This window comes from Neltuma alba, unplaced genomic scaffold (genome assembly GCF_004799145.2).
Source record: "Neltuma alba isolate B1F8T4 unplaced genomic scaffold, ASM479914v2 tig00003024_pilon, whole genome shotgun sequence".
NCBI classification, from domain to species: Eukaryota; Viridiplantae; Streptophyta; class Magnoliopsida; order Fabales; family Fabaceae; genus Neltuma; species Neltuma alba.
Window position 1 is genome coordinate 59,262 of NW_021633111.1, and position 25,714 is coordinate 84,975.

General features: G+C 36.0%; 1 protein-coding gene across 1 annotated transcript; it reads left to right on the forward strand.

The window, feature by feature from the left end:
* Positions 1-16,706: 16,706 nt before the first annotated feature.
* LOC114740027 (glutaredoxin) lies at positions 16,707-19,273 on the forward strand. Its single transcript, XM_028928144.1, has 4 exons — positions 16,707-16,924; positions 17,831-17,919; positions 18,701-18,799; positions 19,050-19,273. The coding sequence occupies exons 1-4, from the start codon at positions 16,824-16,826 to the stop codon at positions 19,127-19,129; spliced, it is 369 nt and encodes a 122-aa protein (XP_028783977.1). The 5' UTR covers positions 16,707-16,823; the 3' UTR covers positions 19,130-19,273.
* The last annotated feature ends 6,441 nt before the right edge of the window (positions 19,274-25,714 follow it).

The following is a 25,714-nucleotide window of genomic DNA, read 5'->3' on the forward strand; positions in this document are numbered from 1 at the left end:
GTAGCAGTATCTGGTTGATATGGAATAATCAGGTCCAGTTGCAAGTCCTAGAAAATCACAAACAATTTATTCATATGACCATCAGTAATGCTGCTGGGGGATCCAAGGCCTTTTTTACTGCAGTATGAGCCCATGTTCGTCCTTAAAAAGCAAACTATGGGAGGATCTTTCTTCTTTAAGGATTGATGATGATAAGGCATGGTTACTAGTTGGGGACTTTAACGCCACCCTTTCCTTAGAAGATTGGGAGGGAGGAGCGCGAGGGTCTCACTCAGGCTATAAGTATTTCCAAAATTTTATCCATAATAATAGATTGCTAGATCTTGGCTTCAAGGGGCCCAAAGACACATGGCAGTGCGGGAATTTTCTAGCGAGACTAGATAGAGCACTAGTTAATAATTGTTGGATTTCATCCCAATCGTGCACACTCACTGTAACATCCTGAGTTTTATCAGGTTTTAATAACCTCTTTTGGTTGATTTTGAGGATAGATTAGTGATTTAATGTTGATCTTGGTGTTTGGGTTGGAATTGAGGTATGTTGGAGGAATAGGTGAACAGACCCTCTCAGGGTATGTTTGCCGCGGCGAACCGGGAGTTCCAGGGGGAAGTGTCTTTTCGGGAAGGTTTGGCCGCGGCGAAGTCATAGGGACGTCGCGGCGAAGTTGTTCAGGTAAGCGAGGTTTCCCTCTCCGGAAGGTCTCGCCGCGGCGAAGTTAGGGCATGCCGCGGCGAAGGTTTTCTGGGCGAACGAGAGTTTCCTCTTGGGAAGCTTTCGCCACGGCGAAGTCAGGTTTTTAGGCAAGTAATCCCTCTCGGGATTAGTTCGCCGCGGAGAAAGGGGTCGAATCTATATAGTTGCTGGAGGGGTCAGATGTGCGAAAATTAGAAAATCTAAAGGAAGAGAGAGAGGCTCTGTTAGGGTTTCGAACTTTTGGCTTGGAGGGGGCATTTCTAAGGATCCATTACCTCAAGTAAGTGATTTTAACCTCTAGTCTACTTTCTTTCTTGGAATTTCTGAGGATTTATGGTGAAACCCTAGAGTTTTCTAGGTTGTTATGGAATTGAGGTTTTTGACCGATTGTTTTGAGTTTAATTGATTGCTTTGGGTTAGTCTAAGTATTTAATCAGTAGTTTTCTTGGATTTGAAGAACTTTGAGTTTTGAAATTAGGGTTTATGGAAATGGGAGGTTTGTGATTGAGGATGATAATGTGGAGGTTGATTTTGAGTTTTATGATTTGGGTTATGTTAAGGAGGGTTAAATTGGATGTTTAATCGATTTAGAATGTTGTTAAGACTTCAATTGTTCAAATGGGATGTTTGGGTGTTGAATTCCTATAGTGGGTCCTTGAGGTTATGAGTTTTAATTGATGTTTAGAAAGGAATTAAGGTTTTAAATGGATTTTATGACCTTGGAGTGTTGCCTTGATGGTTACACCCTTTTGAGTTGGGTGGAGTTTTGGTTGGAGATAGGAATTTTGTGTCCCCAATTGTTGTTTTGGCTACATTATTAGTTGAAAGCTAATACATGATGGTTGTGTGTTTGTGTGCTTGTGTAGACCGGTTGTGAGTCTTGTTGGTGCACGGGGCCATATTGTCGGTTTGTTATTCCTTGCTCAGGCGAGAGGTAACCACTTTCCAATCCTTGTACATGCTTTTGTGGTATTGTGAGTGGATTTATGTTTTGTGCTCCGAATAACAACTGTGTTCAAAGTGTATGTTGTATATTAAAAAGGAAAACCGTCTTGTGGGGTTTAAATTGATATTGATTAATCTGGAACTTGTGAAAGATAGGCCACTGAAGAAGTTAATTGTAAATGATCATTTACTCTTTGATTACGGTTTGAGCATGATGCATGAATTGGGAATTGGTGAGAGTTTTGATTGTTACTACCACGTGGTAAGGCCTCCATTAATGCATGATGGTTAGCTCTTTACGTCCCTCATAGTGAGGGATAGGCCTTTTGGCTCCCTACGTCCCCCAGAGTGAGGGATAGGCCTTTTATGGCTCTTTATATCCCCCATAGTGAGGGATAGGCCGAGTTCGGCTCTTGAAAATCCCCCAAAGTGAGGGATATGGTTGTTGGAATTGCATCATTGCACTTGCATGACTTGTGTGGCTATCATTTATCATATTACTTGTGAACTGCCTCACTTGACACCTCACGAGCACCTATTTAGTAGTACCTTGAATTGGAAAGATTGGTTACTGGGACGTTTGTCTCACCCCGTGGTTTACAATGTTTTCAGGTGAAGATTCTAGACGTGTGCTATCGGGAAGAGACGTAGAGGCTTGAGCTTGGTTAGCTTTAGGCCTCTAGCCCTTGTATACATATGGCTAGTATATATTGCCACAATTAGGACCCTCTTTGAAATATTTTGATTACCCGGCCTTATTGTAAACTGGAGGGAGTGTTATCTCCTTATTTTGGGTTGGCCAGAGGCCATTTATAGTGTCTTGTGAAACTTTGTTTTATTTTGTTGGAAACCAATTGAATGGGCTAATATTGATGTCTTTTGTTACTCGAGCTGGAGGCTTGGAGGCTCAGTGGATGTTAATGAATGATTTCTAGTTGCATGCAACAGAGTTTGGGTTTGACTCGAGTTTGAATGTTAATTTCAAAAATTGCACAATTTCTTTCTACTATAGTAGTTTGTTGTAACAGCTTTCCTTTCCTACCATAATAGTGATTTTACGACGAGTTTATAATGTTTTGAGGATAAGGGTTTTACACTCACAATGCACCTACCCAGGTTGCAAAGCGACCATCAACCTCTGCTTATTAAACCTAAGAAGGAAAAAGGAAAAGAGCAAGCCCCTTTTAAATTTATCTCTGCTTGGTGGTTCACTAAGACTTTTCAAAACTGGTTTCCCAAATATGGACCCAAAATGGGAGCCTGGTTTATAAGATTGAGGCTTTTGAAAAGGAAGCTCATATCTAGAACAAAGAAACTTTTGGGCTGGTTGGGAGATGCAAAGGTAAACTACAGCATTGACTGCTTGGTGTGTAGCGTGCCTTGGAATGAAGGCCCTTCTCCTCTTACTATCTTCATCTAGAAAGGGAGTTGTGAATTAAATATGAGAATAAATGCTTGAGGGAAGAAATGATCTGGCTCAAAAATTCGTGATCCCAGTGGATACAGAATGGCAATCGTAACACAAAATTTTACCATACAAGGGCGATTGTGCGAAGGAAAAGAAATTGTATCCTTGCGTTGAAAGCACCTGACGGCAACTGGGAGGCAGATCAAAGTAAGCTCCAGGAGATGGCGACAAATTTCTTCCAATCTCTGTACTCAAATGAGTAACGTTCACTCCCATCTTACCAGTATAAAGGTTTGTTTCCTCAAATTCCTGATCACTTGATAAATTCCCTCGATGGCCCAGTCACTAAAGAAGAAACTAAGATGGCTTTATTTGACATGTTGCCTCTTAAGTCATCAGGAGTGGACAGATTACATGCACTATTCTTCCAGTCCCAGAGGGAATTTGTCAAAGACTTTTTTTAAAGAAGTAAGGAATATATTCCAAGGGGGAGATATTGATCCTGCTTTCAATCGAACCCTCATCGCCTTAATCCCAAAAATAGAACATCCATAAACCTTGAAGGAATTTCAGCCGATAAATTTATGTACAATAGTCTAGAAGGTCATCACTAAAATTATAGCTAATAGACTTAAGCTTGTCATGTCGGTGCTCTGCCTACCCTACCAGGCAAGCTTTATTCCAGGACGGAGTATAGTTAACAATATTATTATTGCACAAAAGGCCATATATTCAATGAGACGGAAGACTGGCAAATTGGGATGGATGGCTGTCAAGGTGGACTTAGAGAAGGCTTTTGATAGGGTCAACTGGGACTTTCTTAAAGACACACTCTTTAAAGCAAGATTGCTAGCCAATTTAATTAATGTTATTATGAGATGTGTGAAGTCTTCAACCATGCAAGTCCTCTGGAATGGGAAGTCGACCTCGCCTTTCCACCCATAGCGAGGCATTAGGCAAGGCGACCCTCTGTCCTATACATTTTTGTGTTGTGCATGGAACGACTATCTCAAGCTATTCAGGTTGAAGTTAAGAACAAAAATTGGCAGCCAATCAAAATAGGTAGAAGAGGCCCCCCTAATCCCACCTTTTCTTTGCTGATGACTTAATACTGTTCAACTCCACAGTGATAGACCAAATTGCACTAATCAATAGAATGCTTGCCGACTTTTGTAGCCTCAGGACAGAAAGTTAGTGAGGCAAAAACAAGAAATTTTTTTTCCAAAAATGTTACTCGACTGGATGGTATAGATATATGTAGCAGATTGGGATATAAAAGGATTGATAACCTAGGGAAATAAAGGATAGAAAGCAAAAACACTCTCTCTGGCTGGAAGGATGACCCTTGCTTAATTTGTACTCTCAACTGTCCCGATTTATGCAATGCAATCAACCAAATTGGCCTAGTCTACCTGTCAAAGGATCTCTACGACTATTAGAGACTTTACATGGAGGAAAATAGGAGGTGTGACCTTAAAAATGTGGTGGGCCAAAATTCAGCCTTTCTCCTCAAATTAGCATATACAATTGCCACGCAACCATGCTTATTTTAGGTCCAAGTCATCAAACATAAATATCAATAGATTCCCTTTAATAAGCAAGACCATTCCCTTTAATAAGTAAGACCTCAAAGTAATTAATGGTTCTCATCTATGGAGAAGTCTAAAACTAATCTAAGAGCTTAATTTGGGCCTAACTTGGAAAATTAGAGATGGTAAGAGCATTAGATTCTGGTCTGACACGTGGGTAAGGGACCTAGGTCTGTTGAAACATCTGACTATTGCCCCTTATAGATGAAGTCAACTTAAAGAAGCTAATGCTCCATTTTGTAATAAATAATAGAAATTGGAAATGGGAGTTTGCTAACGCCTTGACTTAGCATGTCCTTGATCAAATCGTTGCTATACACCCACCTGTACCTCGTGCACAGGCAGACAAGTGTGGATGGAGCCTTGCTAGTAACATGGAATTTACTACTAAGTCTGCTTACAAATTGATCATAGAAGATGACTGGGATGATGAAAGCAGCCATTAGAAGCTTGCTTGGAAATGGCCTGGACTCTAAAGAGTTAGAACCTTTCTATGGTTGGCTATGAGTAACAAATTACAAACCAATGAAGTTAGAGTTCGTCGGCGCATGGCAGATTCAGACACTTGTAGCATCTATAGAAAAGAGAGAACGAGGACCTGAACCATGTCCTAAGAAAGTGTAAGTTGGCCAATACGTGCTGGAAGCTCATCGTGCCACCTTAAATTCAGTCACACCTCTCAAATCAACCCCTCAATGAATGGTTTGACCAGAATCTTAGCATCAGCCATAACAACACTTCTTGGACGTTAGTTTTTGGCTTAATGTGCTGGAAACTTTGAAATGTAAGAAATCATAGGATTTTTGAAGGAGAAAGTACTAATCCTTACAGATTAGTGAACGGGATCATAGCACTAAGCAATCATACTATACAAGCGAAAGATTTCCTAACTAGAGTATGCTTAGGCTGATCTTGCCTTGACTATGTATTGGCATCTTTTTTTGTATCTGATGTAAATAGTTGTTATATAATAAAATTCCTCTTTCTACTAAAAAAACTTATTGGCATTATGCAATTTGGGTCTTCTTGACAAACCCGAGCCCAAAAGCAAAGCAGAAGCCTTTACGAGATTGAAAATTTATCAAAGTCTTTTTTTTATTGAAGTTATCAAAGTCAATTCGAGGGCCGCTCTTCATATTCTATTGCATTTTTAATTTGTTCGCATAAAATCACCTAAATCCTTGATGCTTTCCATTATTCATCTATGAAATATTGGGGGAAAAATCAATCATAAATTAATATTAATCTTGAAATTGGGATAAATTATTTTTAAAAAATCTAGAGTTTTTTTTTGTTGAAAAAAAGTGTTTCTTGGCCAATATACAAGGATTTTTTAATTCTTAAAAAATAGAATATGAGATTAAAATAATTTTTTATTTTGTTTTTTAAAAGGTTAATATAATTTTTGATCCCTAAAATTTGAGCTCATTTTGGTTTTGGTTCCTTAGATTTCAAAACCATGGCATTAGTACCAAAATTTAGTCTATTTTAAAATATTAGTTCCTGAAGGTGCAACGGTGTTAAAATCTGTTGAAATATCATCAATGATGTTAAAAGTGGTGCTATAGACTCATTAGATGGCACCTAATTAGATCTTATATAGATAACAAAATGCAGCATAGTGAACAACTCCTTAAACAAATAGTAAGTAAGAAAAGTAGGAGGGTAAAGAGCTGTGTTTTTATCATATACTGAAAGGAAAATAATTGAAATGATCGTAGTATTTTCCTTTATAGATTCAGTTACTCAATACAATCGTAATCAAGGGAAAAAATGACAAACTACATGATCAAATAAGATAAAGAAATTAAAGGATAGTCATAAGGATATGGGGAAATCATAATATTGTAGAGGGAAAGAGAAAGATAACAGTCAGAGGGAATCTCATAACAAACTCTGCTCTCCTCAATCCTCTTCTGTATTATTTATTCTTTTCCTTGCCAACTCATGCATCTAGCTCACGTAGCTTCCAGGTTCCTCTTCTCACACGCGAGCTACACCTAAGACCTTGGCTCATATGATTCGCAGCTGCTTTCTCATGTAATTCAGCACATGTATGACATTACTCCCCTTTTTAGCTTTGACCTTGGCCTCAAGGTCAAATACGGGACGTATGGAATTGACATCATCATAGGCTTCCTATGTAGGCTCAGGGAGACTATCCTAAAGAATCAAAACTTGTGTTACCCAATCATTAGATTTGAGAACTTGCCGCATGGCTTCCACCTAAATTGGTGCCATAATGGGACCCTTTGGGGGGCTATATAGTGGAAGCAGAACAAAAGCCACTAGAGGCGAATCACCTTTAAATTTTTTTAGGAGGGAGATAGGAAAGATGGAATGGATTCAAGCTATCTCAGGCAATTCCAAATGATAGGCAATTGGCCTAATCCTTTCATAGACACGAAATGGACCAAAATATCACATGGCAAGCTTGTAATAACGGCAAAAATGAATGAAGTGTTGTGGACAAGACATGAGCTTGACAAAAGCAAAATCACTGATTTCCAATTAGGCCTCTATACACATATGATCAACAAATCATTTGATATGGTCCTGAGCTCGTTACAAGTTTTGTTTCAATACTGCCAATAGTTGATCCTAAAGTTCTAACTGCCAAAGCACATTAAATGGACCATCTAAGACCACTGAATGAGGAATCAAAGGAAGTGGATCACGTCTATAAACAACCTTAAAAGAGTCATCTGGGTAGAGGTATGATAAGTTGTGTTATACTAAAACTCAGCCCATGGCAAAAATAAGAGCCATTTGCGGGGTTCGTCAGTGATAAAGCATTAGAGATACATTTCCAAGCAATGATTAAGGGCCTCTGTCTGCTTGTTTGACTTGGGGTGATAGGTTGAAGAAAACACAATTGGGTCCCTTGGCGCTTCATAAGATGACATCAGAATTGGCTGAGGAAAACCTTATCACGATTAGACATAATTGTCCGGGGAATGCCATAGAGTTGACCACATTAGTGAGGAAAGCATCTGCTACCTGTTCACTAGTGTAATTATTCATTAGAGGAATAAAATGCCTATATTTAGACAGTTGTCAACTACCACCTCGATAACTAAAAACCCTTGTACTACCGGTAAGGCAAACCCTTTATGGTATGGGTAATGGATTGAGGAGTCCTATTGGATGAGTTTGTGATGCTTTAGCTTGTTGGCAAATACGACATTATCACACATAATCCTCAATAGATTTTTGTATCCCCAACCAGTAAAAATGAGTGGCAATATGATGAAAGGTGCATTGATAACCAACATTAACACCCCAAATAAAGTCATGGAACTCATATGAGACCTTTTACAGGAAATCACCATCATCATATGGCAAAATTAGGTGGCGGTGAGAGAATAAATCACCCCAAATAACCTTGCTTGTGTTATATCTTTGTTTTCCTTTTATTGAATCAAAAGAGATTGGCAGATGGCCGTAAGAACTACATCTATGAATGTGCTTTGAATTTCAAACAGAGCTATCAGCATTGAGGGAGAAAGAGCATCAACCACTTGGTTCGAATTCCTAGGTTTGTACTCAATAGAAAAACCCCATCAATTTTTGAGGACATGCCTTTTTTTGGGTGTTTGAAGGTGCTGGTCCGTAAGGTGATGCAAGCTAGCATGGCCAGTTCGAATGAGGAAATAGTTTCCAAAAAGATAGTGAAAATTTTTTGCCATTATCTCTATGATAGCATATAATTCTCAAGCATAAACCGATTATTGCTGCATTCGACAGGAGAGCTTATTGGAAAAGAATATGATGAAGTACTTATCCTAACTTAATATTGCCCCAATACTATACCTATAAGTGTTTGTTTTGATGACAAATGGTTTGGAGAAATTTGGTAGGGCTAGTATTGGGGCTTGAACCATTGCTTGTTTCAAAGCTTTGAAAGCCTGTTAAACTTCATCATTCCAATGGAACCCATCTTTTTCTTACAATTTCATCAATTGCCTCGCACAACATGGGCATGATTACGGATGAGCCTCCTATAGTATCCACTTAATCCCAAGGAGCTACAGAGCTAAGACACATTAGTGGGTAGGGCCATTGTTGAATATCTTAGACCTTGGAGTTGTGTATTTCCACACTAATAGCAGAGACTACGTGGCCTAAAAATTTTCTAGAGCCCAAACGAGCATTTGGTCAACTTAGCAAAAAGTTGGTGCTGGGCCAATAATTGTAATACCAATCCTATATGGGTCACATGTTGTTCCTATGTACGGCTATACATCAAGATATCATTGAAGAAGATAAGAACAAAAAGCCATAGGTACTGCCAGAACACCGTATTTATCATAGCACATTAGTAAGGCTGAAGGGCATTACTAGTCCACTCGTATAACCCTTGGTGAGTTCAAAATGCTATCTTTTTCCTGTCTTTCTCTTTCATCAAGATCTGGTAGTATCCAAAGCGAAAGTTCAGCTTGGTAAAGAATTAAGATCCATAGAGCTCATCAATCAACTCATCCATTGTAGGCATGGGAAAAGTCTTTAATGGTAACGGCGTTAAGTGCCCAATAATTGACACAAAACCTCTGTGTCCCATCTTTCTTATGAACCAAAATCATAGGTGCTGAAAAAAGGGTTCGAACTAGATTGGATTAATCCTTCCTGTAGCATATCGGTAACCATTTTCTTAGTCTTTGATTTCTGACTAAAGGGGTAGTGATAAGGCTATACTTTCACCAGCCCCATTCTTAGCTAGAGTTCAATGTAATGGATATGGTCTCTGGCTAGAGGCAACCTACAGGAAAAATCAAAGACAGAGGCATATTGTCGAATCACTTTAGTCAAATCTAGGGTAAAGTTGCTAGTAGATCTGGGTTATCTCATTGCGTCGTCTCCTCAGCCACTGGGCTTTCATGGAGTACAAACAACTCAGCTATCGCATCCATATTATATATCCTCCTCATGTGATAAAATTGTGCTTGAGCTATTCTTAGAGAAGGAAACCCTGGAGTATAATGAATTGACCATCTTTCTCAAATTTGATAAGGAAGGATAGATAATCAGCCACTTACGGTCCCAATGTCTCTAACAAGTCTACGCCAATGATGTCATGATGCTAGCCACAAGTAATACTATAATTGTGAGAGTTATAGTATGGTCACTAATTTATAATTACACATTCAAAATGATGCTCTGACTTTTTATGAGTTGCCCTATCCCTACTAGTACTCAAACTAGAGGTACCATTTCCACTAATATTTGTAAGTGTTGTATGATTTGAGGGTGAATAAAATTGTCAGTACTAACTTTATCTAGCAGTGCTAGAAGTGCGATGCCATGGATTTGTTTGTTAAAATGGATTATGGTTACCCTTTGAGACCCCCTAAAAAGCATGCAATCATAGGTGATGCACTGTGGCATTTTCAACCTCTTTTTCTAGTTTAGTAGTGTTTTCTTCTTTTGGTTCCTCTTCCTCAGTCTATATCATCATTAGTTGCTTATTGGGACAATGATGTTAGGGAGTGAAATTCTTATCACGACTATAGCAGAGTCTCCTCTCCCTTCGCACCTAAATCTTTGTTGGTGTAAGTTTCCTAATGGGTGGCATCTTTGGTGTTGGTAGCAAGGGTGGGAGGTTGGACTTGTGATCAGTACTAGAGTTCACCTTATTTTATGAGCTCACAGAGGATCTAGTAGGAAAATTTGTGGGAGAAGCTAAGTATGATAATCACAGCCTAGAAGTGGAAGATCCTGACTTTGCATCTTGCTAGAGCTATCGTTTTAGAGAGAGTGGCCCATTACTGCATGACTACCTCCCTCTTTAAATCTGGTTTGAAGGCACCCAAAAAAAATCCAATAATATTTCATCATTCAACCCTTCAAATCTATTTGCTAGAGCCATAAACTTTCCATAGAAATCATCTAATGAATCCTACATAGTCAACTTAAATAACTATGCTTGTGCACTATTGAACTTTATAGGTCTATACTGATCTTCAATAGCTAAGATAAGTGCCTTCTATATGGGTATTTGATTGTTCTTTTTCATCATCTGAAACCATGGAATGATTGATCTGTCCATATTGGCTAACACTATGAAAAGTCTCTATTGATCATGTATGCCATAGTAGCGAAAGTACTGATTCACCTTGAAGATCCAATTTAACACATATAACCCGTCAAAACGTGGAAAATCCACCTTCGCCTATTTGCCTTGACATGTATGAGACTGAGAGTTGAATGATTCTGTTACGCCCGATGAACTCTGCTGTTTAGTCTACAAATCAATGTTATTGACCTTCTTTACCAACACGTCCAGAAGGCCTTCAATACGATCGAACTATCCATTGGAAGATTTGATGTACTCTTATGTCTTATAAACCTTAGCCTATAGTTTCTTGAGTCAAGTATTTTTAGCCATAGAGAGGAGAGTCTCTCAATGAAAGTACCCATGTCATATAGTTAAAAGAAAATGATTGAAATGATCATAGTATTTTCCTTTATAGATTCAGCCACTTAATACAATTGTAATCAAGAGGGAAAATGACAAATTACACAATTAGATAAGATAAAGAAATTAAAAGGTAGTCACGAGGATACAGGAAATCAGAATATTGCAGAAGGAGAGAGAAAGATGACAGCAAAAAGGAATCTCATAACAAACTCTGCTCTCCTTAACCCTTTTTTGTATTGTTTATTCTTTTCCTTGCCAACTCATACAGCCAACTCATGTAGCTTCTAGGTCCTTCTTCTCACATGCGAGCTACATCAGAGACCTTGGCTCATGTGATTTGCAACCTCTTCCTCCTATAATTCAGCATGTGTAGCACGATTATCATGTGAGGTTATGACATTTTTTAGGACCTGTTCTTTTTTTACCCATTCTGTTATCCACACAATATCTAGCTAGAATTTATCTGGTAAGTTCACATCACTGTAGATTTTGATATTATTCCACATCTGACGACTAGCTTTTTAAGACAGACTAAATTTTAGGGACTAAAATTGTATGTTTAAAATTTAAGAGTTTAAAATTAAAATAGACCAAAATTGTAAAGACTAAAAATTATATTAATTTTTTTAAGTATAAAAAGGAAAACTTTAAATCTACGTAAGGGGGAAAAAGTTGAAGACAAAAGTAAAGAAACGCAATGTCAACAAGAGACTACTGATAAAGATAATTACTGTGGATATACAAAAGCAAAAGTAAAGGCTCTCAATTTTAACCCTAGTCAGCGTGGATCGAACGATTGCTTTCCTTCTATTTTCTGGCTTGTCTACTGATTTCAATACTATCCACAGATTTGACTTTGTTGTTAGCTTTTTTATTCTTAAATTCTCTTATCCTTAATTGCCTTTGTTAAAGCAAAAAGATAATGTTACGGGTGTTGTAAATTGGAATAGGAAGAATAACTTTACAGTTGTAGTATTCTTTTCACTATACACTTATATGGCTTAGATTTAGTTATTGTAATTGTAACCCTAATTCTTTAGTATTTATACATAGTAAAGGTCAGAGGACCTTATCCTTTTCGGCTACCTTTATTGTTCTTTTCCCTATTTTTGTTCTTGGTATCAGAGCCAACTGTCATGTCTCAATCCTCAAAAACTTTTACATTGTCTTTCTTTGATATTTCCAAGGCTTACTCCTTGTTTAGTTCCTCTGCTCAAACCACCTCTGTTAAGCTGGATAGAGGAAATTTTCTGATTTAGGAGTCTATAGTTCTTCCCCTCATTAAAGGTAGTCGCCTTGAATCTCATATTAATGGTTGAGCTCAAGCTCCTTCCCGTGTTGTCCCTGAAGCTGAAGGTCTGACTACGAATCCAAAATATGAGGAGTGGTTCTCGGTTGACAAGATGCTGGTTGGCTGGCTTAGAGACACGATAACTCTTGAAGTTGGTGCTCAGTTGCTTTACTGTCGAATAGCTAGAGATTTATGGCTTAGAGCTTGAGATCTTACTTCTGACATCTCTAAAGCTCGAAGCATGGTGCTCAAGTTGAAGCTCCATCAGACCAGGAAGAATGCTTTGAAAATGGAAGAATATTTGAGAAAGAAGAAAAATATTGCCGATCAACTTGCTAGTGCTAGTGCTCAAGTTCCCATAGAAGAACTCATTATGTGTACTCTCAGTAGCCTTGATGCTGAGTACAATGTTATTGTGGTTAAGCTGGTAGATCAACCAAATCTCACTTGGGTTGGTGCTCAAGCTTCATTGCTTGCTTTTGAATCTTATCTAGAACAGTTAAATTAGTTTTCCTCTCTCACTATTCAACCCTCTGCCAATCTTGCTCAACGTGATGCTCTAGATTTTTCTACTCGTGGTTATTATGATCATGAGAGAAACAACTATTGGAAAGGCACTCAGGATAACTGTGGACGTAGGGGCAGAGGATGCTGAAATGGAGGATATAATAATAATAGTGGGAGACCATATTGTCATCTTTGTGATTGTCTCGGACATGATGTTTTTTTATTGCTATTATCAGTATGACAGGAATTTTCATCTACCTTCTAATCAGGGACGTGCTTCCAGTGGGTATTCTCCTCAAGCTTTCTATGCTACTTCTCAAAAGTTGACCGACCCAGCTTGGTACATGGATGGTGGTTCCAACTATCATGTTACTTCAAATCCTGAAAACTTTAGTCAACTCAATCCAATTGGTAAGTCTCATTTCTTAACTTGCACTGGTGAAAAAGCTTGTGGGACTGGTATTAATTCTATTTCTCTTTCTTACTCTAACTCTGAGCTTCAACTTAATGATGTTCTACTTGTTCTTTTTGCTACTAAGAATTTGATGAGCATTAATAGATTGGTTGAAGATAACTATGTTGATGTTCTATTTTCTAATACTGGTTGTACTGTGAAGGACAAGTAGACAGGCAGACTAGTGATGCAAGGTCGACCCAGACAGGGGATGTATCCCATGCTTAATAGACAAATTCAAGCTCAAGCTCTTGCTGCAACATTTTCTTCTACAAATGAAAATGAATTTTTCAAATAGCATTGCAAATTAGGACATCCTAGTGAGCGTGTTTTGAAACAAGTTTTAAATAGTTGTAATGAGAATGTTACTTTCAAAGAAAACTTTGTTTGTGAAGCATGTTAGGTAGGGAAATCAAAGTATTTACCATTTCCAATTTCTATGTCTTGTGCTTCTTCGCCTTTTGAGCTTGCTCATATGGACCTTTAGGGTCCTTCACCAATGCAATATGTGTTTGGATATCATTTTTATATACATTTTGTTGATGATTTTAGCAGATTTACTTGGTTATATCCATTAAAGCATAAAGGAGAAGCTATAAATGCTTTTCATCACTTCCGACAGTTTGTTGAAAATCATTTTAATGTCAAAATTAAGACCATTCGATGTGATAATGATATTGAATACAACCATTTGTTCCTGTTGTACAAAATACTGGAATTGTTATGAGGTATACATGTCCTTACACTTCGCAGCAAAATAGAAGAGCAGAGAGAAAACACAGGCATATTGTAGAAATGAGACTCACTCTATTGGCTCAGGCTAAAATGCCTCTCACATATTGGGTTGAAGCTTGCCATATTGCTGTGTTTCTTATTAATAGACTTCCAACACCACTCTTAGATAGATCTACTCCTTTATTCTCTTTATATAAAACAGAGCCTGATTATAAGTCTCTTCAACCATTTGGGTGTGCCTATTATCCCTGCCTCAAGCCATATAATGAAAACAAGTTGCAATTTCATAGTAAAAAATGTGTTTACTTGGGATCAGCCCCTCAACACAAAGGTTTTAAATGTCTCAGTTCTATTGGCCGAATATATGTGTCAAGATGTATGTTTTTTGATGCTTTAGTATTTCTTTTTGAATTAGGATTTCTAAACAAACGATCTGCTTCTCCTGCTGAAACACAAATTCTTCCCATGATGATTCAAGATAACTCTCAATTAGACCAAAACATGTTGAGATCCACAACTAATAATGATAATATTCAGTTAGGCCAAGAAGTGTTGAGATCTACAACTATTCCATCACATGTTAATTACTCACCTCCTGCTTCTCCTATTACGCAGGCCTAAATATCTAGCCCAACATATAACTCTCAACATGTTGCCAGTGAAATTTCTGCATCTCACTCTCACTTTGAATCATGTCCATCTAGTCTATCTAAGCCCAATATTCAAGAGTCCAATGAGGCCCCCACACTTCAACAAAATCAACATCCCATGTTCACACAGGCCAAAGCAGGAATACATAAGCCCAAATATCCCTTTGTTGGATTATTAAAGTATGAAGATCCATTATCTCTATCTAAGATTGCTGAGCCATGTTCCACAACAGAGGCTCTATCAACTCCTCATTAGAAAAAAGCTATGATAGAGGAATTTGATGCACTAATTTGAAATCCTACTTGGGTCATGGTTCAACCAAATGCTCAATAAAAATTAGTTGATTGTAAGTGGGTTTACAATACCAAGTTTAAAGCTGATGGTTCAATTTTAAAGCACAAAGCAAGGCTTGTTGTAAAAGGCTTTCAACAATCTCCAGGAATTGATTATGGAGAAACTTTTAGCCTTGTGATTAAACCAACAACTATTAGACTTGTGTTGACAATAGCTGTTACTTTTAATTGGGAAATAAGGCAACTGAATGTTAATAATGCCTTCTTAAATGGCTACTTGCACGAAAATGTTTTTATGTGTCAACATGAAGGCTTCGTAGATCCCACTTGGCCAACTCATGTTTGCAAATTAGTAAAAGCAATTTATAGACTGAAGCAAGCACCAAGAGCATGGTTTGACAGATTACGATTAACTCTTATTTAGTGGGGTTTTCAAAATTCTTGGAGTGATATTTCTCTATTTTATCTCAGGACCAATAATCTCACAATTTTCGTTCTCACTTATGTAGATGGCATTCTGGTTACTAGCAATAATACTCATTATGTCAGGATTTTTATTTAGAGACTTAATGCCCTATTTTCTCTTAAAGATCTTGGTCCTTTATACAATTTTCTCAACCTAGAAATTTACAGAGATTAATCAGGAATTTTCCTTAATCAAGGAAAATATACATTGGACTTACTGAAGAAGTTTAATACGTTGAATTGTGCACCAGTGTCGACTCCAATGGTTACAGGACACCATTTTTTTGCTACAGAAGGTACTCCAATAATAAACCCTTCTCTGTATAGAAGAGCAATTGGGTCACTCCAATATCTTACTTCGACATGACCAGATATTGCATTCTCTGTAAACAAGCTCAACCAGTTCTTGGCACAACCCACGGATGTCCATTTTCAAGGGGTAAAAAGAATTCTTAGATATATTAGAGGAACCTATCATTATGGTTTACTTATAAAATCTTTTACCTCTCTTCACTTAACAGCCTTCACCAATGCTGATTGGGCCATAGATGTTGATGACAGTAAATCCATGGCTGGTTGCTGTGTTTGTCTTAGCAATACTCTGGTCTTATGGTCATCTCGGAAGTAAAGAGTAGTCTCAAGATCCAGTACTGAATTCGAGTACCGAGCACTTGTTGATGGAGTTGCTGAAATTAAATGGTTGCAATCTTTAATGTTTAAGCTTAGTCTCTGTTTACGCCAACCTTCAACGATCTAGTGTGATAATTTAAGTGCTGTAGCTCTTGTCGCAAATCCTATGCAACATGCTAGGAGCAAGCACATTGAAATTGATGTCCATTTCATCCATGATCATGTGCTATCAGGTTCCATTTTTGTCCGCTATGTTCCTTCTTCTTACCAAGTCGCCAATCGCTTAACAAAAGCTCTGTCTCAACTTCAGTTTTTTAATTTCAAAAGCAAACTCAGTCTATCAGTGACACCCTCTCGTTTGAGGGAGAGTGTTAAAGCAAAAAGATGATATTACGGGTATTGTAAATAGGAATAGGAAGAATAAATTTACAGCTGCAGTATTTTTTTTACTATACATGTGTATGGCTTAGATTTATTTATTGTAATTGTAACCCTAATTTACCCGGTAAAGGTCAGAGGACCTTATCCTTTTTGGCCACTTTTATTGTTCTTTTTCCTGTTTTTGTTCTGCCTTCAAGCAACTGCGGCTCACAACACCTGTTGCCTGATTGGGCCCTCTTTCCTCTTTTGCGTGCTGCGTGCCAGCAAGGAGATCGGTTCCAGGAGCTTCTAACACTTGTCGCTTTCTTTCTCGGTGTTCATCCTCCCGCAGTATATTTTTAGAGTGCTACTGTATAAGCACAGATGGGATCAATTCTAAGCTCGCAGAAGAGCAAGGAAGAGCGGGAAATGGCGTCGAAGAAGGCCAAGGAGATAGCATCCTCTGCTCCTGTCGTTGTCTACAGGTATTATATCCCTTCGTGGCTGTTGTTCAGCCGCAGTTTAGTATTAATTTGTTGGGGAAATCCTTTCCTTTTGATTGCCCGACTTAGTTAACTTGGGGAGCGAAATTATGGTCTGAAAATTGACGAATGGGAATTGTCATTTACGATGATTATTTAATTCTACCTAAAACTTCCAGTCACCAGCTGGAAGAGAATTCCTTGTCTGAAGGGAAATTTTGTAGTCAGGGTTGAAAGTGTGAGTTTATTTATTCTTTTCTATACAGCTCCTGGCCTTGTAGAAGTTATAACCGATGGTTGTATGGTGTGGAGCCTGGACCGTGGGGATTTGGACAGGATTATAGATATTTCGATTATAATCGAAAGGGTTATGCTTCATGTTATCCTTAACAGCCACAAGAAATGGTCAGTTTGTAGTATTTGGTTGAAGTGAGGAGCAAGATGACCACCAATCGACCATTGGCCATTGAAAGAATGGATAACTCCACCTCCAATTCGAGTTTCTGACTGATTCAATTCTTCAGATACACTTTTCGTGTTCAGGCGAGGTTTTATATTTGTTGTCCACTGTGCATTGATGTCATAGATCCTAATGCTTTGTAGCCTTTAGGAAACTGATATGAGCTCCTTTGCATGGTTGTGCATGTATGCGCCTTTATATGTCAATGATTTCGTCTGAAAAAAAAGAAAATTCTTTAACGAAATTTCACATGCGCGCCCCTGTTCACTAGTGTTGATTCAAATATAGCTGCTATATTTAGTTTATTTTTAGCGAAGCATTCATTGCTTTTCATTTTGCTCTCTTACTCTCCCCGCCTCCAATCGGTGCATTTCTTATTATGTTTCATTGAATCAATTTTTGCTTGTCATCTCTATGACTTAATTTGAAAATTGAAAATTTACTGGCAGCAAGACGTACTGTGGATATTGCAAGAGGGTCAAAGATCTCTTAAATCAGCTAGGAGCAGCGTATAAGGTCATTGAATTAGATGAGGAAAGTAAGTTTCTGTGGATGCTCTCGATATTGTTATTTTCAAAACTTGTCTTGAGAGATGCTCTTGAGATTGTTACTTTCATAACTCTCGAGAGCCCTTTCTATGTTTATACAAGTTGATTTGAGGGATACTTTGTCGCTGTCTTTTGGTCATAAGCCTGGTATTCGCCCCATTTGTCTTTTGAAGTTTTCCCATTGACTAATTCCTAATCATCACAACCATGGTCGATTGGCGGTTCATTGATTTCTTCTGAACGTCTTTGTCCTTCTTGATCATCCTTTACATGAACTGCTATGCTATTATGCTATGACATTATCTTGAGAGTCAACTTGCTTTCTGCTACTAAGCCTTCACTTAATGGTCAGGCATTGACTTTTCACATTCTTCTTCTGGGGTTTTCATTCAAATATTCAAAGAAACCACTCTCTTGGTGGAGGATAATTTACTTATGGATTTATTTTTGCTGATTTTGAAGACCTTGAACCGCTTCATATACATAATTGATCCGCATATATTTAGATTGCAGTATATTTACATGCAGGAATCAGCTGCTATGTGATTCTAGAGTTAAATAGCACCTCATTCATATCTGGAGTTATGATTTAGGCTTTGGTTGTTGTGACCCTGCTAATTGATTGCCGTCTTCTCTTTGGCTTTGTGCCTTTTCTCTTGTGTTCAAACAATTAACTTAAATAACACCTGACTGAGCAACATGCTGCTTGCCTCAACTACTAGTATTTTATTATTCAGTTTCCTCTCAAGATTTGCTTTTTACTATTTGAAGGTGACGGGGGTGATATTCAGGCAGCTCTGGCTGAATGGACTGGACAAAGGACCGTGCCCAACGTGTTCATAGCAGGAAAGCACATCGGCGGTTGTGACTGTAAGTGTACAATTATGCTTCTTCTATACTGATCCTCTCAATTTATGTTTGAATCCATAGTGTAGTTGTAGGGAGATTTAAAAAAATGAGTGTAATGGGAAATAAGCCTTGCATAATTGGATGAGTCTTACATACAAATAGGATTCATGAGATCCAATTATAGATTATTTATCCATCACAACGAGAACACCTAGTGAGTATGTTCATATTTTCTTTGGTTTCCTTCCATGTTTGACATCGTATCTCGCAGCTGTTATGGCGAAGTACCAAGGCGGTCAACTTACTCCGCTTCTCACTGGTGCTGGTGCCATCGCCAAGAACTCTGCTTAGCTCTGAGGAAAACAGCCTGCAAAAGACTTGCTTGTATAATATGAATGGGTAATAAATAACTTGTGCAGGTATTATGTGCAATTGCTCCAGCAAGGACGCGTAATATTTTATTAAATTGGGCATTGCTGTGTACTTTTTTTCATATTACCTCCGGCTCTTAATATAAGATCCTGTTTGATTTTTATTTTGGTCCTAAATATAAGATTCCAATCCACTTTGTCTCTCATATTTATACATTTTTTTCCAAAGTAGTCTTTCTAACAATGATAGTTCTAGTCAATACACTTGATTAGTAAAGATATTTTAGGAAAGACAACACTTATTTAGGACAAATAACTAACTCAATTTATTTTTTTAATCTCTTCAAATTAGTCAACTGGCTTTTATAATGAGGACCGGAGGTAGTATTTCGAAACAACTTGTTTTTTCTCTCTCTCTCTCTAAATTTTTCACATTCTAAAGTCCTAGAGAAATTTACTTGGATTCACCATTCAAAAATTGTGGGAATGGCGTGATGTATGGAGCTAATATTTGGAGCATGGCCCCTAACCAAAAAAAAAAAAAAGATGACTGGATATGCAAGTCATATTAGTACACGAGAAAGAAAGGATATTTCTGTGACAATAATTTTACGATTTTGATGAGCAAAAATCATATAATCAATTTCTCCCTAAACTTCTGGCTGGTCAAACAAAAAAAAATTTTCCCCTAAACTTTTGTCTTGGGAGGTGTTTGGATAAAATCAAAACTATGATTTTAAAAGTATTTTTATAATGTAAGAAATAAATATGTAAAGGAATTTGTTTTGATTTGCGAAAAATTATTTTTGGAAAGTATTTTTTTCCCCTCATCCGAACACCCTTTTAAACCAAGTCCAGCAGAAGGTAATTCCCGCCATAGACGTCGGAGGAGAGAAATTAAAGGGGCCTACTACCTTCTCTTCACTGGCCGGCCTATCAGAAGTCTGCATTGTACGTTTGGCCCCCGATTGTTTACGCTTCTTTTCGGAAAACTAGCCATTGGCAAATTTAATTTGTACCATGTGTATTGTGGATCAAAGGCCACCAGCACAAGGGCCGAAAAAACAAAAATCGAAGCCACTAAATTTGACTCTCCAACTAACACTCACCTGATACCAAACATTTCATGCGTTTTTCGGTTGAATGAGTAGAGGAGCGCGTGGGTTTTGGGGGAAAAAGAAAAGAGCACTTTATCTCTTCAAAATTTTGAGGCATTCTTTTGAGTATCATGTTAAAAGATATAAAGCATTTTTGGTCTTTCAAGGTGTAATTACTAATAAACCAGGCTTTCTAAAAAATGCTCTTAATTGAAGACGTAATTCATTTTTCTAATTGGGACACCCTTTTAAATGACGGTAAACACAAAAAGAAATCAATCAACTTATTTTAAAAGTTATTTTGACGAGATTCATGTAGACCCAAGAAATAGATGCATTTATGCATTAGATCCATCCGTGCGATCTCAGTTTTTGTTGGATGCTTGAGAATCTTCATAATCACTTTAAAAAAAAAAATATTTTCACCCAAGTCGAAATCCATCTCGTATGTTTAAGAAATAACAAAAAACTATTATGTCAACTTGTTCTTACACTTTAATGTAGTTACAACACTTACATAGAAAATTACAATATTTTTATAGCTGTTAATAAAAAAAAAGTATGATCGTATGTGACTATTTTTTCGAGATTCAAAAACATTCTTCATCATCCTCAACAACATTGAATATTGAGCACACAGGAAAAAAATCAACAAGCGGGTAGGGACGGAGACAGGGCGTGGGGATCGAGGGAATGGGAGGGACCCCGGGGGGGCGGGGCATGGAAAACGTGGGACGAGGAAGGGGTAAAAGGGGTGGACATGGGGGGAGATGGGACGAGGAAAAGAACAGAGGTGGGGTAGGAACGAGGGAGAAGGGAGAAGTAAAATAAAGGGGGAAGGAGGGGACAAAAAAGAGAAGAGCGTGAGAGTTTTTTTTTTAAAAAAAATAAAATAAAGGAAGATATTTTTATTTTTTTCTAACATTTCATAATTTATATTTAAAACCCATGACAGCAATTTTTTAAATTAAAAAATCTAGATTATAATTTTATATTTTTTAAGGGTTTTTATTTGTGATTTTTCCCCAAAAAAAAACTCTTTTTACATGAGTATGGGAATGTATACAACTTTTCAGTTGCTAGCTTGGCATGAAAACATTGACTTTAAAAATAAGAAAAAATTGGTAAAAAATTTCTATTTGAAAATTTAATTGGTTAAAAAAAATTAGAATTTGAGTAAATACAACTATGATTTGTGAATGCAATATATTTTTCGCTATGTGTAACATATCATTAATGATGTGCAATAATCATCAATACAGAAATCATTTACACACAACGAAAGATATATTGCACTTACAAATCATACTTGCACGTGTAGCATACTATTTTAAAAAAATTGTAATTAATGTATATAATAATATTTTATTTTATTTTTTAAAAAAAAGAAACAACTTTCTACCGAATTTAGTGGAAAGTTGTGGCTTTTGACTTGGGAATAGAATTTTGGGGAGAGGATAGTGAATGAGGTTGGAAAAAAATAGAGTTTAGTACATGAAAGAAGGATGTTGGGATGGAGTATTAAATGAAAAGAAGAAAAAGGAAAAGAAGGAATGGATGAAGAAAGAATGTTGAGGAAGAGTAGTAAATAAAGGTGGAAAAATTGGCAATAGTATTAATCGAAGAAGGAAAAAGAGAGGATGCAAGTTGGAAAAAAAATTATAGGAGACAGTATAGGTTGAAATAAATAGGAAGGGGCGATGTAAAGAATTGAATATGAGGTTATTAAATACTTTCACCCTAGTTGATTTTCAAGCCAGAGGAAGAGAGACGGAAGAAGAAGAGAGAACGAGAGAAGAGAAAAGAGAGTGAGAGGTAGATGAAGAGAGAGTATGGGGTGATGGAAAGAATTGAATACGGGGTTATTAAATACTTTCACCGTAGTTGATTTTCAAGCCAGAGGAAGAGAGAGTGAGAGAAGAGAAAAGAGAGTGAGAGGTAGAGGAAGAGAGAGATAGCTGAGTTGCAAAGTACGTGACAAGTTTTAGAGATCATTTAGGTGCACAAAACTACTTCTTTTTGTCAAATTTTTTTATAAATATTTTCTATATATTTATAGCTTCACATTATTAGTATCATTATAATGTTTAAAAAAAATTTACCGTTAGAATATGGAGTAGATGTAGAGTTTTGACAATATATGACCGTAGAAATTTAAAGATACATTATTAAGGAATTTTAATCGGTTTATATTTGTTCAATGACTGTTTTAATAATTTTAAATTAAGATTTTAGTTGAAAAATTTGTTATCCGGAGATATAGAATATTTTTACCAATTAAATTTAAGTTAAATAATTTATTTAAGTTATTTAATATACTATTCAAATTTTAATCGGTTTGAATATTGAATATATTAAAGATATATTTTTTAAATAATTTTTGAAGACTTGAAAAATTGTAAATTGAGAATTTTGTAAAATTAGATAAAAGTACAATTTTTTAATAATTTAAAGAAGTTGTTTGGTTTGAGAAAATTTTTTTAAAGGAGACTATAATGAATAATTCAGAATTTTAATATAAAATATTTAGATTTTGGGTAATAAAAATATATTTACTTAAGTTGTTAAATTTAAATAGTCTTATATGTAAATCATATTTTTCAAAATAATATTATATCTGTTGTAAATGGCTAGATTTGGGAGAGTTAATATATTTATATAATTTTGATTTAGAGGGTAGTTTTAGAATTTTAGAGTAGTTTTGAGTTTTGTATTAATAAATATTTATGTGCAATTTTATAGATTTTTGATAATTTTAAAGTAATCTTTGTGTGATTATTTGTAAGCTAAAGAATACCAGGTAACTCTGAAAATTCTTTCTTGTACATGTGAATTGTGTATGATTATATTGTAGATTTATTAATTTTTATACCATATTGAAATATAATATAATATTATGATTTTTTTAAATACATGTTTTGGTATATTCCCTGATTTTATTAAGATTTATTGCTAGTAATTATGATTAATATTTAAATATATTAATAGCTATGAAATTATCATGAGTTGCTGTTAAATAGTATATGAATTTTATTGCTCTCTTGTTTTTAATAATATATTTGAGAACATATTTATGATGTACCGTTATTTGCATATGACATGCATTGTTGGGCTAAGGATAGAAGGAGATTTGCATGGATATAAATTACCACGTGGTATGCCATCACTCGGTGCAGTGAATGACACTTATTAAGGCTCTTTCTTCCATGTTTTCCTTTGGCCGGGAATTCATTTGAGCTGTGGGACATGTGACACTTCTCTATTCGCAAAGGAGGGGAGCCATAGTCCGAGCTTGAGCTTTATATCTTTGGCCGGATATATCTCTAGTATTGGTGAGCTTGAAATAATTCAGTAAAATTGATTAATTCTTATTAGACTATGTGTTAGCCTATGGCTCCAATCAGCGGTATAAGGATAGACGGTGATATAAGGGAAACAGCATATTGCATTATTTTTTGGATATATTGGAAAAATGATATTGGTATATTGTTGAATCAAAAATGAAATTGAGTTGAATGTGTCAAATCCGTGATTTTCATACACACACACACAAACAGATTTTTGTTTATCATATATGGTTTGCTTGTATAGGTTAGAATTTCAACAGTTACTGAGACGTTTGATCTCACCCTTTATATTAACAATTTTCAGACGAAGGATCTAGTAGGAATCAAGGGAAGGCACCAATAGAGTGAGCCGTGAAGGCTTCTGTACTCCTCGGGCACATGCTATGTTATATTTTTAATTGTCATGACTATAAGACTTTAATAGTTTATTTTGTTGTTATGTCAGAAATATTTTGAAATTATGACTTTGTTGGAGGGTTAGTAATGTATAGATTTTTATATGAAATATTTTATCGGGTATATAGATATAATTATGTGAGGTGTTATGGCACACGCTCAAATTTAGATCTTTTTAACTAATTAAATTTTCAAACAGGAATTTTTTTTACCAATTTTTCCTAAAAATAATTCCCCAAAGTATTTAAAAATGATCGCCTAAAAAAAACTCACCAAACAACGTACTTTTTGACCAAGCTATCAGCGCCAAGCAACAAAAAAAAAAAGGTAAAAAATTTCTATTTGAAAATTTGATTAGCTAAAAAATACATGAATTTGAATGTATGCAAATATGATCTGTAAGTGCAAAATATCTTTCACCATGTGTAAATGACTTTTATAGTAATAATTGTTGTACATCATTAATGATATATTACACACAGCAGAAGATATGTTACATTCATGAATTATATTGCATTCGCTCAAATTCAGATCATTTTAACCAATTAAATTTTAAAATAGGGATTTTTTTGCCAATTTTTCCCAAAAAAAGTAAATAAATAAATAAATAAACAGGAAAATGACAAAAAAAGAGACCGTTGAAATAGAAAAATTACACACGAGAACCGAATTATAAAAATTATTGTCAAAACCAGAGAACAAAAAACCAGATTGAACCGGCAAGTGGTCTGATTCGTTATGGATATTGAACCAAGGGGAGTTAAACCGGTAGCCAATCGGTCAAACCAGTGTGAACCGGTAAAAACCGGTGTAAATCGATAATAAATCAGTTTGGATGATTATGTTATTATTTGTCCTGTTTTTTCTCATTCAGCTCTTAATATCTCAACCCCTATAAATTTAAATGAATTTTAATGATGATTTTAGTATTAATAATTATTAATTTTAGTTAATGATAAATCATAAAAATCAAAATTTTCAATGTTATTATACTTTGTTATTGTTACAATCAAACTATTTTTACATTTCATTATTTTTTGTTATTAGTGATTATTAATGTTATTATATGTTGTTATTTTTAATTAAATTATATTATTTTAATATGGTCTTGGATCCCGAGTTAACTCTGGTTCAACCAACTGACCTTTGAACCACTATCTCAACTTGTTTAGTATCTGGTTCGGTTTTTTATTCTTTATTCAAAACTTATACTATTATTGTCAAAACTTATACTCCTCCGGTCCTTATTATAAGACCCAATTTGACTTTTTATTTGGTCCTAATTATAAGACCCAATCCATTTTGTCTCTTATATTTATGCATTTTTTTCCAAGATAATCCTTCTAATAATGATAGTTTTAGCCAATATACTTAATTAGCAAGGATATTTTAGGAATAACAACACTTATTTATTATAAATAACCAACTTAACTTACTTCCTTAATCTCCTCAAATAAGTCAATTGGGTCTTATAATTAGGACCGGAGGAGTACTAATATTATTATAAGTCTTTATTTGTAATTTTTCTATTTTGATAGTTTTTTTGGTCATTTTTCCTAAATAAACCACCAACTTTTGGCATGCGTGCCATAGCAGCAATGGCAATTTTTGGAACAAAAAGATTTGAGCGCGCACGGTCCCTCCTGCTGTGCGGGCTCTGGTTCCCCAAGAAAGCATGGTCCCTACTCCCTCCACCCTCTCTGAGTTTCCTTGTTTTATGCTGGG

Bases quoted from the DNA above. Each gene is read 5' to 3' on its own strand.
- LOC114740027 (XM_028928144.1), top strand. From the start codon at position 16,824: ATGGGATCAATTCTAAGCTCGCAGAAGAGCAAGGAAGAGCGGGAAATG. The intron at 16,925-17,830 runs GTATTATATCCC...ATTTACTGGCAG, and splicing joins GCTCCTGTCGTTGTCTACAG to CAAGACGTACTGTGGATATT. The intron at 18,800-19,049 runs GTAAGTGTACAA...CGTATCTCGCAG, and splicing joins GCACATCGGCGGTTGTGACT to CTGTTATGGCGAAGTACCAA.